This window comes from Lissotriton vulgaris, chromosome 8 (assembly GCF_964263255.1).
Source record: "Lissotriton vulgaris chromosome 8, aLisVul1.2, whole genome shotgun sequence".
Classification (NCBI taxonomy): Eukaryota; Metazoa; Chordata; class Amphibia; order Caudata; family Salamandridae; genus Lissotriton; species Lissotriton vulgaris.
This window is the reverse complement of record NC_141696.1, coordinates 169,725,331-169,741,574: the sequence shown is the minus strand read 5'-3', so window position 1 is coordinate 169,741,574 and position 16,244 is coordinate 169,725,331. Positions and strand designations below refer to the sequence as shown.

Genomic DNA, 16,244 nt, shown 5'->3' with positions numbered 1-16,244 from the left:
AGCTTCGCCGTGAAATGGATCCCACAAAAAAAACTGGAGTGGTGCGCGCGCCACTCCGAGCATTTGTCTGACGAGCGTAACAGACACCTATAGGCGGAGCTACGCGACCACCTATGTCCTATTGCGTGTTCTGTTAAAAAACAACACGCACATAAACCCCAATAAAAATGGACCTTGGAAATGCACACGCACGAACTGTGTGGAATCTCAAGGTTAATTTTTAAACCCCGTTCAACCGGGCTCTCTTTGCGAGCCCTAAAAAGGCCAAGCATTAGCTCCCACAGTGGGCCACAGACGAGAACAAAAAGAAAAGATAGAAACACTAAAAGGGAGATACTAAATGAAGAAGCACAGATCATTGACTCCCCAGGCGCAGGGTCCTAGACTTGAAACAACTCGAGTATAAGCTATGGGTGACAGAAAAAAACAGGACTAAACAGAAAACAACACTTCACAAAGTTTATTAAATGGGTGAAAGAGCAGGCAAGCTTCTAGCCTGGCTAAAGAAACACAAACAAGTCCACAAATGGGTTCCCAAACTGACCAAAGAGGATGGGGTAAATACAAAAGACCCGCTGGAGATTGCAGAGCGCTTTGCAGATCTCTTTAAACGCATATACACATCCACAGCCACAACTACAATAAATGACTCCCGAGAACTATTAGCCGCAATTCCACTTTCAACCCTGGGCCCTGAAGATAGGGGATAACTGGAGGGCGGCCCTACAGAGGAGGAATTACTCTTAGCAATACGAAGTATACAATCAGGGAAGGCAATAGGGACAAACAGCATCCCAATTGAATTTTATAAACTAACCGGGTCACGGATAGTTCCCTATCTTCGCGACAAGTTCAATAAAAAGAATGTTTAAAAAAAAAGTCTTGCTTTGTGTATCTAACATAGTCATAGCTAAATGAGCTTTTATCTTATGTATTCACAATTCGGGTCATCATGAAAGACTTCTCAATACTATTTCAAATCAAAACAGTAAACAAGATGAATTGATAATCACTGTACCAGTGATTGTAAATAAACCAAGATAGGATGATAACGTATATATTTTTTCCATTTTACTGGTTTTCTGAAAAAAGAGAAAATAACACGCTGAAACACTGTACAAAATTTTTGTAAATGCTCAAGACATATGGTCTTAAACTGTTGGGATAATGTTTAGTGGGTGCATGTATAAATGAATAGTGGTATGAATGTGGATTAAATGTAGGCTTCTAAATAGTATGAGAAGTTTTTCATGTTGACCTGAATTGTGAATATGTAAGAATAAAGCTCATGTGGCTATGAATAAGTTACATGCACAAAGCAATACTTGATGAATGACTAAATATTATTATTTTTTTTTAAATAAATGATTAGCACAACCAGTTGAGCCGTACATTCTTGGGTGGATGAGACTAATGAGCTGTGATATAACATATAAGTTTATCAGGGATTTTTTTTCGATTGTGAATGTTGGGACTATCCCAGTCCATGCAAAAAAGAGTGCCCCTTGATAATTGACATCTGGTGCAAGTCGGTGAGAGGAAATCTTTTATCTATAGTCGTCTGGAGTATAGCATCGCCTATGTGAGTTATGAAATTACACAAGTTTAAGCCTGGCAGATATGGCAAGTTTGTGGGAGCCATCTTGGCTTCCCTCCATTTGTCGTTGTCAAGGGCCCTAGATCTGTACCCCATCCTTTTAGAGATATCAGTGGGGTAATAGCGAGTGGTACATGTGCAACATCTTCACTCTACCCAGGGGTTCCAACATTAACTTGGTCTCCAATGGACTGAACTCTAGGAGAGGTCTTAAATATTCATGTATTGAATAAATTGTTTATTCAAGAACGTGAAGGCCAAAACTTGTATAGAACAAGAGCTGTACATAATTTTGGTGTATTGCATTGAGATTCGATGCATTTATGTGTCTTTTTGTGTAAAGTGTTGTCTCTTTGTTTGTTCATAAATGTACTGTATTTGTATTGTGACATTTTTTATTTTTTTATAATTTTTCAAAACAACGATAACAAATAAAAACGAAAAAACATTTTATAAAGAAAAATAAAATTCAACTTTTTTCCAACTTGAGTGTTCAAGTTGTTTGGTTGCTGGTATATTTGGGAAGTATCAATGAGTATCAGTATTGGCAGTTTTGTGTTGGTTATTGATATATTGGCCCGGCCTTACTGATTAGGGGTCAAAACACTTTGTTGTTTTCACAACACTCTGGATTCAGGGCATACCACCCTCCCTATTCTCCCCACCCCTCACACCCCCTCTGCAGCAACACATTGGAACAATTTACACTCTTTCAACCCTGGGTGCCACAGTCGCTGCTCCTTGTGTCTTCCATAGCCGGATGGCGCCGATTTATCTTGGCCGCTGGTATACTCCCAGGCGCATTGAATTAGAGGACCACATTGGATTGAACTCCCCTGCAGATCTCTGCATCAAACCTGCCCCCTGATCAGCCCACTATGCGCCACAGCGCTACCGGAGCTAATTTCGGACATTTAGCCACCATCTTCCACCTCATTGATCAGAGGGAGGTGGTTCTTTGCGTTGAACCAGCCTCTAGACTGGCTCACTCTACCCCACACCACAGCACTGCAGAAGCTACTTATAGACATTTAGCCGCCATCTGCCTCCCCGGTGATCAGTGGGATCATAGCCACCCCTTAAATCCAAATTAGCTGCATTACCTGTTTGCTGATAACCCTGCTGGTGCCCCTGGAACAACGCTGTGCCAGTTCACACAGGATGTCTGCTCAAAAGCTCGCTATGTGTTGCCTACAATCTAACAAGCTGCATGCAGTGGCGCACCATGAGCCTGGTGACTCTCCGCAGTCTGACGGTGACAAACTACAGGAGCCCCATCACTCAACACTGGCTACCAAGCTGGACACGGTCTTGGCAGTTGTGGAAAAAATAGGCATGACATTAGACCAAACGCATACGTCTCTGGAGTAAAAAATGGCTAAAGTTGTTTCGGACTTCACGCTCCTGAAGGCTGACCATCAGAAGCTCGCTGAGAAAGTCCACACCAATGAACTTGCTCTATCAGATGCACAACCCACGACTCACACCCACACAGCTACACTTCAAGACCTTCTGGACAGTGTCTGCACATTGGAAGAAAGGCCGGAAGATGTGGAAGGACATTCCAGCCGCAACAATGTGAGAGTGGTGAGCTTACCGGAGGGCACTGAGGAGCAGGACCCAGTGGCCTATATGGAGTGCTGGTTGATGGAACTTCTTCCTGTGGGGCCGCTCTCGCCTCAGTTTGTGGTGGAACGTGTGCACACCTGGAGCTAACTCGCGCCCGTTCTTATTCAAGTTATTGAACTTTAGAGATGGGGCCACTATCCCGAGAGAAGCTTGCAAACTAAATTACCTCAAAGTTCAAAATGCCCCAGTCATGCTGTTTCCTGACTATACCGCCCGGTTACATAAACGTCTGAGTTTTTTCAGCGCTGTGAAGCGTCAGCTCTGTGAACTGAATATGCGTTACTCCCTGCTGTTCCCGGCCTGCCTGCGGGTGGTGGCAAATAGCACTGCCTGCTTCTTTGACGCTCCATCGGATGCCTGGGACTGGTTGGAAGGAGGTGGCTTGGTGACCAGGCCTATATCGCCCAATGACCCTCCAGCACCGAAACGCAACAAAAAATGCAAACGCAGGGACAGAGGAGGTGGATCAGAATGGTACACCCTGTCATTATCCGCTCCTGACCGGAACAAATTCTCACAGAAAGACGAGTGGCCCTTCGCTTGGCAGCAATGCTCCGCTCCACGATGCATTCATTTGAGCAAGAGGCGGAGTCCCCCCAAGTCACTCAGCGAAGATGACTCTACACCCGCATGGTCCAGGGACCTAGACTCCCCCGCCCACCAGCTGGCACTCCCCAGACATCTGAAGATATAATCTAGCAAACTGTAAAATGCATACCATCAATACCCTACCCGGAAGGATGCTTCTATGGGTTACTTAAGGGAGTGGCTATCAGCCGGACCCCCTACATGTTGTGTGAGTGCGGAATGATGGGCCACTCTCTTAGGAGGGGATATGTAGGGAACTACTCCTGGCACTACCCTCCTCCTCCTCTACAGGGTACCTATGGTATTTTTTCCGGCTTCTATTTGGGTGGACAAACGACGATACTGTACAGCCCACTACCCCCACAATCAGACGCTAATACCTAAAATAGCCGCCAAGGTTAAGTGCTTTAGTTTGGGTAAACTCCTGTTGCTTATGAAGTTACCCACTTCACACTTTTGACCCCTATTTTTTAGGTCTCGTAGCGAAAACAGCGCGTAAGCGCTGTGTCTCGCCAGAGATCTTTTGTCACTGACTGTGCTTCCCAGGAGACAGTGCCGGCCGCGCGCATTTCCTGTTGAAGGAGGCGATTTCCGCGGGCCACGCGCTCGCGAGCGCGCTCAGCCGCTGTCTCCTGAGAAGCTTCAAACACGCATGCGCATACACGCATACACACACATCCACCTTTTGTCTCCACCCGAGTCCTTCCTCCGAAAACAGAGCCCCACCAATCCGAGAGCCCCCCCCCCCCCCCCCCCCCAACAGATGCGCACCTCTAAAAACTCTCCAGCAAACGGGCTCCTTATGCCGTTGCTACTCCGCTAATCTTGTGGGAAATGCTCTTCACCTCGCTGATCTTCAATTGCCCACTATCCCGGCACCTCTCGCCCCCTTCGCATGCCGCCCAGTGCCTCGCCCGCTCTCTCCTTTGCCCACTATACTGCACCCACCCCTCCCCCATCTCGCCTCACACTCTGTCTACGCCGCACCTCTTCTCCTGACAATTCCCCCAAGCGCCCATGCACGCACGCACATACACAAACACACGCGCGCACACACACACACACCTTCATCAAGACACCCCCCCCCCCCCCCATCGCACACACACACACAAGCGCACCCCCCCCTGCCGCCCCCCGACGAGTAAGGGCACTTACCGCCACTCCGGAGATCTGCAGCCCGCGTCACCGCTGCTCCTCGGGCAAGGCATTCGTGGGTGCGGGCTTCGCACACAAAGGGGAAGTCCCGCCCCCCACCATAGCTTTCGTTTTCAGGACTGGCGCGCGCCGTACATGTATGCAGGTCAACAGGGAGTGTACTACAGATCGATAAACGGTATGGGTTATTAATTCCAATCAGCGGCATCATCAGTGTCTTCAGATTCTAAAGTCAATAAATAGTCACGGATAGGCAGCCGAATATCCTTGGGTAGATTTCGCTGGTAGTATCACAGAATGTTAAGCAAGCCCTTCAGACAGCCACTGGTAGTGGGGACCCTGCTACTGCCCCAATCAAGGGCTCATTGCGGCTTAGACAGTAACAGAGCTATGGCAGTGAAGCGTCTCAGTGCTGAACTCAATGGCTTGATATACCCCAGAATCTGAATCTATCGTATGTTTAGTCAGGGGGGAGATTAATGCAAAAACAGCCCCTCAGAATCCTTCAACGACAGTACAGTTCCAAGCTACGTGTACAGAATTGGCATGGTCAGCTGGCCCTTTGGGACACTGATGTGACCTCGCAAGATCCAACCTTCCTAGGGCCTTGGATGTGGTGTCTGTGCGGTGCAAATACTTATAATGGAGCATCTTGTGTCTGTGGTTGTTAGAGACCAATTTGGTCTGCGTACAGCAGTAATGCCAGGTGTTGTCTGGTTTACACACACACACGAGCGCCCATGCACACATGCAAATACATACAAAGACACCACCCCCCCGCCCCCCGCAGCAGCACACACAGAGACACACACACACACAAGCGCACCTACACACACATACAGAGACCCCCGGCCCGCCCATACACAGAAGCGCACCCCTCACCCCCCCTACAACTAAGGCCCACTTACCGCCACTCCGGACATCTGCAGCCTCCGTGGGGCTCTTTCTCTGGCCAGGCACTCCGTGGGCGCGGGCTTCACAAAACGGAAGTCCCGCCCCCACGATAGGTTTCGTTTTTGCCAGTGTGCGTGCGCGCACGTCTTGTCTCTTCAGGCCGGCTTGCACAACTTCCTGCGAAGCAACGCGGCTTTGTGCAAAGCTCCGGCATTTCCCAGGTCTATGATGGACGAGCTCATCCGGTCAAAGATTTTGCTTTGCTTTCTGACACTTGCAGTCCTGTTACTGCTGTATTAGAATTCCGCACTACACGTTCCAGAATGCAAATCTGCGTTCTACAGCACAGCACCGCAGCAGCTTCTCTGGGGCATTGCAGAAGCTGGAAGCTCTACTCCTTTGGTACATGTGGTATGAGTTTCAAAATTAAAGGCACCCTTCCAGTTGCACACATAGTTTCACTTTAGCTCCCCCGTGCTGCAGTGTGTACAGCCCATGTGATTCCTCTGCTGCACACATGGTTCGTCTGAAGAATTTCTGGATACTCTGAGGCTGCAGTATCTCAGGGCGACGGAGGTAAGTCCAACTTTGGGAGAAGTGCTTTTTGTTTTGAGGGGATTGCCACCTTTGTGTGATCCGCAAAGAAAGGCATTATTTTTACTCTTTTGTCCACTCAAGCCGCTGGCATTACATGCACTTCCTTTTATGCTTCGCTGCCTAAAGTTGTCATTTCCACCCCTTGGCTGACCTCTCTTTCCCTACTTACACCCAGGTCTCTGCCCCCCATACTGTTTAGGTTTCTGCTCTGCACCCCTCTCCTGTCATTCTTTCTGTCTCCTCTTCATCCCCCTCTGGATTGCTCTACATTCCGCACCAACTTTTTTTTTTTTACACTTTGTGGTCAAAGACTAGCCCAGTTATAAATACTAATTGACACCCTGTCCTCTACGCCTTTTATTTGGTTTCACTTTATTCACGTTGAAGACTGCATCAGAATGACCGGATGCAGCCAACTCAGCCCTGTACCGGGATTTATCACAGGAGACGCTGGCTTCTAAATATTGTGTTTTCAAAACATCCCAGTAAAATAACCAAAATCAAAGTAATTAGGTAAAGCTGCGTGTCGCCATTTGGCCACTTTGTAATTCCCCAAAATTTTTGTTTGAAACCATACCTTTTTTGCTTCAATTGGGTTACTTATAATTCCTATGTCCACCCTTTGCTGGAATTACCAGGCAAAGCCCTGAGAACTCACTATTGGTTAGAAGGTGGCATAGGGAGAGCTACCTGCAGGGCTCATACTCACTGTGACAGGCAAATAATTGACTGTCTAAGTGAAATGTGCTTCCTAAATCCATTATTTCACTTGTATATTCGAACTGAAACAGTTACTCAGCTGTCCCCTACATCGCCAATATTGTAGTACAATCTCTTTTCAGCAGGACCGCTGTAATCATAATGTCCAGTGCAGCCCCTTTCAGAAGTGATGCTCTACTCGTAGTGGGCAGCAGTAGCCCATTCCAGTATGGCTCCCACTTTCATGATAATATTGTGGTCTATGATTGCCCAACACAGCCCAATCTTTTCTGTCATAAAATGCTGTAAACTTCAGCTGCTACTATTCAATATAATGATACTGAATTCAATGACGTGGGTAGGCTGAAAGACTGAGTTGGTACTGCTAACTATAAAAGTTTTTATGGAGGTTTATCAGTACATACCAATGTAGCTGCCATAATTTTTGCGAGATGATACTTGCATGTCTGCTAGACTGCCTTATTTATATTGAATTGTTATAACTCTTGCCCGCAGTGCTGTTGTATTTTAAATGCAATAGTACCACTACTTTTATGCAGAAAGTACATCTTTAGTGCTTATGTAATTATAAATGCTCAGTATCTTTACACCTTAAATTGTCAGGCACAAATATGACAAACCTTAAAAAGTTGTTTATCACAAATCATTTAATGTAAGCAGAAGACACGAATTATAGAAAATACCTTTCATTTTATTAGTACTTTATACTGTGCTGATAAAATGTCAAAGTACAGGAATTTACTGTCCAGCCCTACATTTGGTTCCCCCTCACTCACTCAGTGCCTTTTAATAAAATATTGTGTCACTTTTTATGTAACGCTGTCCGTTTTTAGAGTGTCTTCATCGCCCAGCTGGTGCACAACGCCAAACAGCTCACCTTCTCACTTCTTGCACATAAAGGTATCACAAACACTCATTAAGGAGCTAGTGACACACATAAATTCACCCGGGAGTCCTGGGATGCTACTTTTCCAACACCCTGCACACTGTGAACATAAGGTGTAAGCATACTCGTGTGGTTGTTGGTATTTTTAGCTGCATAGAATATGTGAAAATATGTCCATAACACAGAAAATGTGACTACCGAGCATATAGTATAGTAATATGTACTCTGGAACCTTTCTGTCTATGGTGATCATTTTTCGTGTGATTTTCTCCTACAGTGCTCCCTAGTTTTTTAGAATACATTTACTTTACTACCAATTCTTAATTTGTTCTCCTCACACCCCCACACACTCACACACACACACACACACACACACACACACACTTACTCTCCTATCACACATATAACGCACTCCTTTCACTTATACATACAGCACACACACACTCCGATCACTTACACAAAAACTCACAGTCCACACACACACACACGCATACACTCCTATCATTTAGACATACAGCATTCACATAAAATAACGCACCGATTATGTTTTGGGAAACTGAAGGCAGTGCATTAAGCTGCAAGTGTGGCTTGGAAAAAAAGATGGCTGCTTGTCGTTTGGAGGTACTAGGCCTTGTGGGCGAGAAACTTTAGTAACACCAATACAGACTTTGCTAAAAATTTAATGCAACCCATTGTCATATACAATGCCAATAACTCAAACTTTAATGCTGCGAGACCTATTGCATTGCAAATGCTTGTCTTTCATATCCCCGTGGAGCAACGCACACCCACCCATTCCCCCACTACACAACTACGTCACCTCTAACATGGCACACGCAAATGTGATGATATGGAATGTGAGGGGCATACATTCTCTTGCGCGCAGTTATTCTATTTACTCCTACCTGCAACGTAGGACCACTAGCATTGCTTTCCTCCAGAAAACGCGCCTGACTCACTTGGAGGCGGACCGTCTCCGCTGAAGCTGGAGAGGGCAAGTATATAGCACTAATTACGCCTCTCAAGCTAGAGGAACCCCGATATGGGTGAAGGCAAGAGTTCCTTACATAGTACAGGAAGTAGAAACTGACATGGAGGCCTAGTACTTATTTATTAGTTAGGCTGAATGGCCAAACCCTCCTCATCGGCTCAATATATGCCCCTAATGTGGAGCAAGGCTCATTCCTACGTAGGTTAACTGAGGTACTAGCGGGCTGGAGCGTTATCCCCTGGCTTATAGGCTTGTTGTGGGCTGGACCGTTCATTCCTGCCCCTGTCATGCACCTCTTTCTCTTCCAATGCACAAAGATTAACAGCATGGCTTGGCCACTTGTCCCTAATTGACAAATGGTGCGCTCACAATCCTGACTCGCTTATATACTCTTACTACTCCTCAGTCTATGGACTCCATGTATGTTAGATCGTATTGTAGGGTCTCCCTCCTTGCTCCCCCTGATCAAAGGGATCGAATACCTGGGACGCACACACTGATCATAACCCTCAACTTCTACAGCTCAACTGTGAAGTAGGACCACCACCAGTTCCCACTTGGTGCCTGCAACCGGTAGCGTTAGAGGATCAGGCATTCCAGGTGACTAGTTAATCTTCTTGACATGTTATCATTTAGATGAGCCAGACTAAATTGCACATATCCTGTGCATATCCCCCCTCAGGTACTTCACCTGTGTGATGTCAGTCATGGTTTTCGCCTCTCTTCCACTGCCTCCTTTTCACTTGTCCATCATCGTCCATGATGTCTCTTTTCAAGAAGTCCTTACCGAGCCAGTGTATACTACTCTGCTAGCATAGGCAATAACACATTTGGGACTGCATGCCCCAGGTAGCATTCCAACATCAGTCAGACCCCCAATACTGCCAAGCTGCCAGGGATCGTGGTCTGCAGGGGAAGATCTTGTGACTGCTGCAGCCTGGTGGAGCAACACTCTGGCACCTAGCAGCGTATCCCTTCACTTGGGAGGATCTAAGTGAAGTCTGCTGGTGCCCTCGGCCTCACTCCAAGCGGTTTGCAGCAACCAGCAGTTAGCAGGAAGAGATTGGAGGGGGGGGGGGGTGTCAGTCGGAGGCCCTAAATCCTGTACCCTTTCCCTACTTCCTGTGCCACGAGGCGATCTGGGGAAGATTCTTCTCCGCTTCAGCTGGTATCCTGGTAGAGAGGATCGCTCCCAAAAGGCCTCTCTTATGGCGCATTGTTGCTTACTCACACTGGATGGGGGTCATTTGAATTTGCTACTTGCTCTGTTTCACAGGTTTTACAACTTCCCAGTGCTTGAGGCGGGAACTGGCCTAAAATGCAACCACCATGTTGAATTGGCCTCCATTAAGTCAATTTTATTGGATTAAAAATAAAAGGTAATCAAGTCAGTGTGGAAATGCATTAAACATCAGTTGCAGCTTCACCATCAAGACTCCTATAAAGTCTTTAAAAAACACTGTTACTTGTTAATCTGACAATGTAAATCGGTCCTCAACTCCTAAAAACATTTGTAGTATTAACAGTGTCAATAGATCTTATTTCCTTGCACCAGTCCCCACAGAATGCCCATTAGCTTACAGCATTTAACCTGGATCTGCCTGGTATTTCTGATCAAAAGAAGCAGCCTAGGACTTGTTATGTGGGTGAGTGGCTATTACAGGTAGGTCATGCAGTCCAGTAAAGGCTTACAAATGGTGGAACCAGAGAGTCCACTGTTAAGATGGCCGCTTTAACATGTTTTACTCGCTCACTATCCTACACGATATTCCTACCTAGACCCTTGTTTTTGCCTGATGTATAGGTGCATCTAGTGGAAGACAATGGTATGATGTGAGGAGCTGTGTCCATGTATGTGCTTTACCTGAATTTGTGTATAGGGCATGTGCTTAGCTTCTGTAGCTTCCTAAACTGCAGTGGCCTTTAGGTGAGGGGGTTTCTGGTAAGTTCTGCAAGTCGACGCCATGCTATTGCTGCTGTGTCAGATGGCTTAGGGATCACTTGTGTTGGGTCTTTGGGGTCTTGTGCAATGTCCTCCAACCTGCACATTGCTGTGGATGAGGTGGATCTCTTTCCCGGTTGCCATTTTGGGGAGATCCAACTTCATTGTCTGCTTTCAGACACTGCTCTTTGCTGCAGTTAGCTGACTCCAGGATACTCAAGTTGTTCCCAGGCAGCCCTCCTCGCCACATCCACCACTACTATGGGGTCCAAGCTGCTGATGACTGTGGGAGGCCGGGATGTGGTAGCTGCCTGGAAGGCAGTAGTGTCTGCATATCCAACTCCTGCTTGGTGGCATTTGTGGCCGGCATGGTTCATGTGTGGGGGGTGCCTGGGGAGGTGGGTCACGTGGGAGGAAGCATAAATAAAAAAAATAATAACTTTAGGCTGGGTCCCGTGTCTCTGCTCCTGCTCTCCTGTCTCCGACTACAGAAACAGGAAGCAGGTAGCCAGGCTCCCTCCCCTAGGCCAATCACAATGCTGCAATGCAGCATTGTGATTGGTCTGCGCGCCAAGATATGGTGCTTGGCCAGGGGCTGGAGGGGTGATAATGTTCTCCTTGCAGGCTGTAGTGCAGCCTGCATGGAGAAGAAGAAAGTGCCCATGACTGGTTTGGGCGCCCGAGAGTGCCGATCAAACATCCACTGCACACTTAGGAGTGGGCACCCCACTCCTCCCATGCCCTGCTCCATTAGCAGAGTAGCCCCACCCACCCTCAAAGGAAACATAAAATGGTAGTAAGTAAAAGTTATTCTCATTTTGTTTTTGCTTCTCGCACTGTGAGAAAGCAGTGGGGTGACTCTCCTGCACCATAGCGGAGGAGCTGCCGCTGCTTGCTTGAGGCAGATGGCAGGGGGCGTTTTGCAGAGGCAGAGGCATTACGCAGAGTTGTGTGCTGGAACTAGGGCTCTGTGTGGGGCTCTGACTGTAGGACGGCCTGACTTCTTCAGTTTCTGCTCTCTTGATTCTCTGTAAATGGCCTGTGCCTGGCACCTGCATAGAGCACAGATGGATCTTCAGTTTGCCTGTACCACTATCTGTTAAGGTGTAGTGGCTTTTCCTGCTTTTTGGTGGCAGCAATCGTCTGGAGGAAGTATTTGCTTCTGCCTTACAATAGACCCAGTCAGTTCACAGTTGTGCACTCTTGCCTCATGAGATTGTAGAATCTGTGTGTATGCAACTGTTTAAACCAATATTAACTGGTGAGCTAGTAGACGACTTTTAGTGGTGCACTGGGTCCCCTGCTTTTAGTTTGAAGCTGTTCTGTTGTGGTAGTTCTGGTTGGTGTTTTAGGCCACTTTACTGCCTTACTGGATAGTAATTGGGCATCCTTCTTCCCGTTTGAATTGGCAGCTGCTCGAGTGCTGCATCATTTGCTCTCAAGGACCACACCTGGCTTCTGGAGGACATATCCTCTGATATACAAGTGCTGTATCTGATGGCTTTGAAGTGCTTTTGACGCCTGTTAAAGTTTTATCATTAGGTAGCATAGCATGTCATTGGGAAATTCTGCAGCCATTTCAATTGAAAATCTGCTGATTACAAATGAATGTGCTATTACTTCATCCTTTAGGTATGTATTTATTAAAATTGATAGGGCATTAACAGCATTGTCATCTGGCCTGGGCATTAACAGCATTGTCATCTGGCCTGGGCAGGAATATTTCTCAAATCATGTTTACAAAACTAAGAGGCAAGTCAGCGGTCATGTGTATCCTGTATGTAGCTAGATTTGTATTGTATATGAAGCAAAACTTTTGTTAATTAAATCAAACAGAAGTGTTAAGTGTACAGCAGACATGCTGGACCTCCATATTTGAAGGTGCTCTCTTATGTGATGATGAAGAAAATTGCGGCTCAGTCAATTAAAATATTTGCCCAGGATCACATAATTTGGAACCAGTTTATGGGTCAAGAACATTATAATTTGATTGAGTAGATTTAAGTCTAGACCTGCAGGTCTAGTAACATTTTAGTGATTTTTCAAAGCCTACATTTGCTCAGACTACCCTGGTGTAAGTATTATTTTGTCTGCTCATTTATTCATGAGGCTGTTCTTGCTCATCTTTCACGCCTTTCTATTTTTTTGTTGGTCGGAGGCCATTTTCACCACAGTGTCTTCCCCTTTTTTTTTCCAAAGTTTAGGCATGGATAAAATCAACATAATCCATTTTTTTCTGTGCCTTCCGAGTCCTCGGTTACATTCTTTATCAGTATTTTCTTTCTCCGGACTCTGTTTTCTAAATCTTCATGATTGTCTTGTAGGAGTTGTTTTCCATTAGTTTTTTCTTGTTTTCTGGATAGAGTGCCCAGCTCTTTTTTCAGTGTTTGCACTGTTTGCCCTCTGTGAGCTATGCCTTGCCAGGAGAATACACTGTTTCAGTCAGCGTTTTGCACATTTCATCCTGTTGTTGTTTCAGGTCTTCTTTCCATTCAGCATGTAGTGTGTGGAGTATTTGTGCACATCCTCCTTAGTGGGTCATCCTCCTTTCTGTTCATTGCTTTTTTGTTGGAAAAGCGCTGTGCAGTTCATCTAACCATCTCTAGTGCCACATGTTGGAAGAATTCCATGAAACTTTTGTTACCTCTCAATTTCTGGGGTTTCAGCATCTAATTGGATATTGCAGTGCGATAAGCAAGAAGACATCCTTATGCTTTGGCAGGGTTTCTAAGCTTGTGTGCAGGTGTCTGCCTTGCAGTATCTTTTCTAAGTAAGTCTTTTAAGCCGTATCTTTTCTGGTAGAGAATTGGAATTTATATGTCTCTTGATTATGCTAGTTAGGCTTGGGTTGAGAGCTGCTTTGCATTAAATTTGGTTTCTTTGGTGTTTACCTCTTGAGTGTCCTTAGTTTCTGAGGGGCGTCAGCTATGTTACACACTGTTGTTGCCCTTTCTTATTTTGTTTGGTTATCCTTCCACCTAAGCAATGGGGTAGTGGGATGGGTACTCTCCTTTAAATATTCCCTTTTCTGGACGTGCGAGGAGTCTTTTACTGCATATGCGAATATGTGGTCTGAATTACTTTTTTATTTTTTGTGTGTTGTAAGTGCCCACGGGGTGGGAGTTTAATACAGTGTCTCTTCTTGCCTCATATGTTTATTCTTTCGAGTTTTTTATATCAGAGCGCTTTACATGAGGTTCTACAAAAATTACATTACAAGATTACATCAGCTCCAATTTACATCAGTTGCTAGACAAACAATTGCAAGAGTAGAGAAGATGAGAAAATTGAAGTGAGAAAATTGAAGTGTAGAGGGGAAGGGGGTAAGGGTAACGGGATAGGAGGGAGATACGGCAGAGAGACGAAAGGAAAGTCTGTCCAAAGCCCGGCTGGGTATGTGACGTCGAGGGGAAGTCCCCAAACCCGTCTCCTCTATAGCTATCAGGTTGCTCCACCGGGCATTGGCCAAATAGCTTGGTCTCCATGGGAAAAACAATTAAAGAAACATGGAGGGCAAGAATGCAGGTATGTTTAATGCAGTGTCTCTTCCTGCCTCGTATGTTTGCCCCCCACATCCAAATGACAATCTCACCTTGTGCAACCTAGGTTCCTTTGCGGGGAATAATGTGGCCCTGCCTCTGCATCCCCTCTTGCGTCTGTTTGTCTCTCTGTTGGTCCATAGAATGCAAGCCTGTTTAGGACCGGGGCACTGCCCCTGCTCGGTCCGTAGCTTCTTCAATTTACTCGCCCAGCCAGCCGCTTAACTTTGCCATTCCTGCTTCCTTAGGCGGTTGCCTTCGGATGTTTTTGGCCATGGCATCCCATTTCCAAGTTACTGTTTAGCAGACTCCCCCCGGTTGCAGTCCACATTCATTGCGTGGTGTTTCTTCCTCTGCGGTCGGCCACCCACCGGACTGACATCTGTGATTCTTCAAAATCTACACTTATTCCTCACTTCTAGTGTCTGTTTCGTGGCGAGGAAACAATGGTTCCAAAAGAATTTCCTTGGCATCTGCCCACCATCTTAGTATGTTCAGCCGAGACCCTGTCCATCCCCTCCAAGTTATATTTCTTTTTGGACCAGCATGAATAGCACATCACTATTCAAAATAGGCCACTTGAGGCTTGCTCCATGGGCTCTGGCGCCTCGCACAAGCCCACTCTCCGTCATAGCCACGCCCCCTCTGATTTCTGTTTTTTGAGTGTGTTCATTTAAAAATTGTGTCAAGTGAAGGTTTTTGAATTGTCTTCTGATGTTACGTATTGTGCATTATTGGAAGCTGTCACAGGCCCATTTTGAGAAAAGTTTGAGTTTACTTGAAATTTTTGTATTTTAAAACTGGCTGTCCTGCCTCCTACTTTATATAGCCCATTCAGTTGTTTATGAACATTACAGTAGTGTAGAGATTCTTTTTATTAGTAACATCTATGCATTATTCGCACTCCCCCATATATGCTTTGCCCTCCTACCTGCGTAGGAACTGGAGTTGTTTCAGAACTATGAATGTTCTGACATTGTACAGTTTCAGTAAATCTACATTTGTTTCTGAAATGTATGATTCCTGTTCTGTTTGTTTGAAAGTAAAATATGCTTTAACTTTGGAAATGTAAGGCTCTTTGGTTTCTCTTTGTAGTTCCAAAAATACTGGTGGAGCTGCACTTGAAATTGATGAGAAAGATTGGGAAGTCTGTAACTCTAGAAAGATGGGAAAAGTACTTAACCAGGGTAAGTATTTTTTTTAATTCACATTTAATTCAGAAATGTAAAAAAAAAACTGATACGCCTTCTCTTATCCCAAGCTTTTTATTTCTGCAGAGTGACATACATAAAAAGCTTAATATTTGTGCTTATTTAACATCTGCCCATTAACCACATTTTCTGATATTGCCCATCTCCTTCAGGATTTTTTTATTAGATGGCACATGAACTTACGTTGTCATGGCTAAGCTCGAGGTGGTTCTCATTCAGTCAAAGTAGCTTCAATAGCATTCGTTTTTTTGGTGGATGTATAAATGGTCCTGATGTGTCTGGCAGGTGGCAGGAAGCTCACTATGGAAATGTATGAACCCTACAAATATCCCAGTGAGAAGATGCCAACCATACTAAAGAAAAGTGGAACTGGGCATAGCTGCTGGTTCTTTGTGCATTGGTACATGTCCTAGATTTTACTGTCTTTAACAGCAGGAGCTCACTGAAGGAAAAGCCACAGTACCCAAGATGGCACCTACCGCTCCTTGTGGGCAG

At 45.6% G+C, this 16,244-nt stretch overlaps 1 protein-coding gene across 1 annotated transcript in view; it reads left to right on the top strand.

Annotated features, from left to right (window-relative positions):
- RSF1 (remodeling and spacing factor 1) overlaps nt 1–16,244 on the top strand; it is a 540,450-nt gene that overhangs the window by 15,674 nt on the left and 508,532 nt on the right. Inside the window, exon 2 of the mRNA XM_086933896.1 lies at nt 15,634–15,725. Coding sequence (XP_086790022.1) covers nt 15,634–15,725 — 92 coding nt within the window. The remainder of the gene's footprint in view (nt 1–15,633; nt 15,726–16,244) is intronic.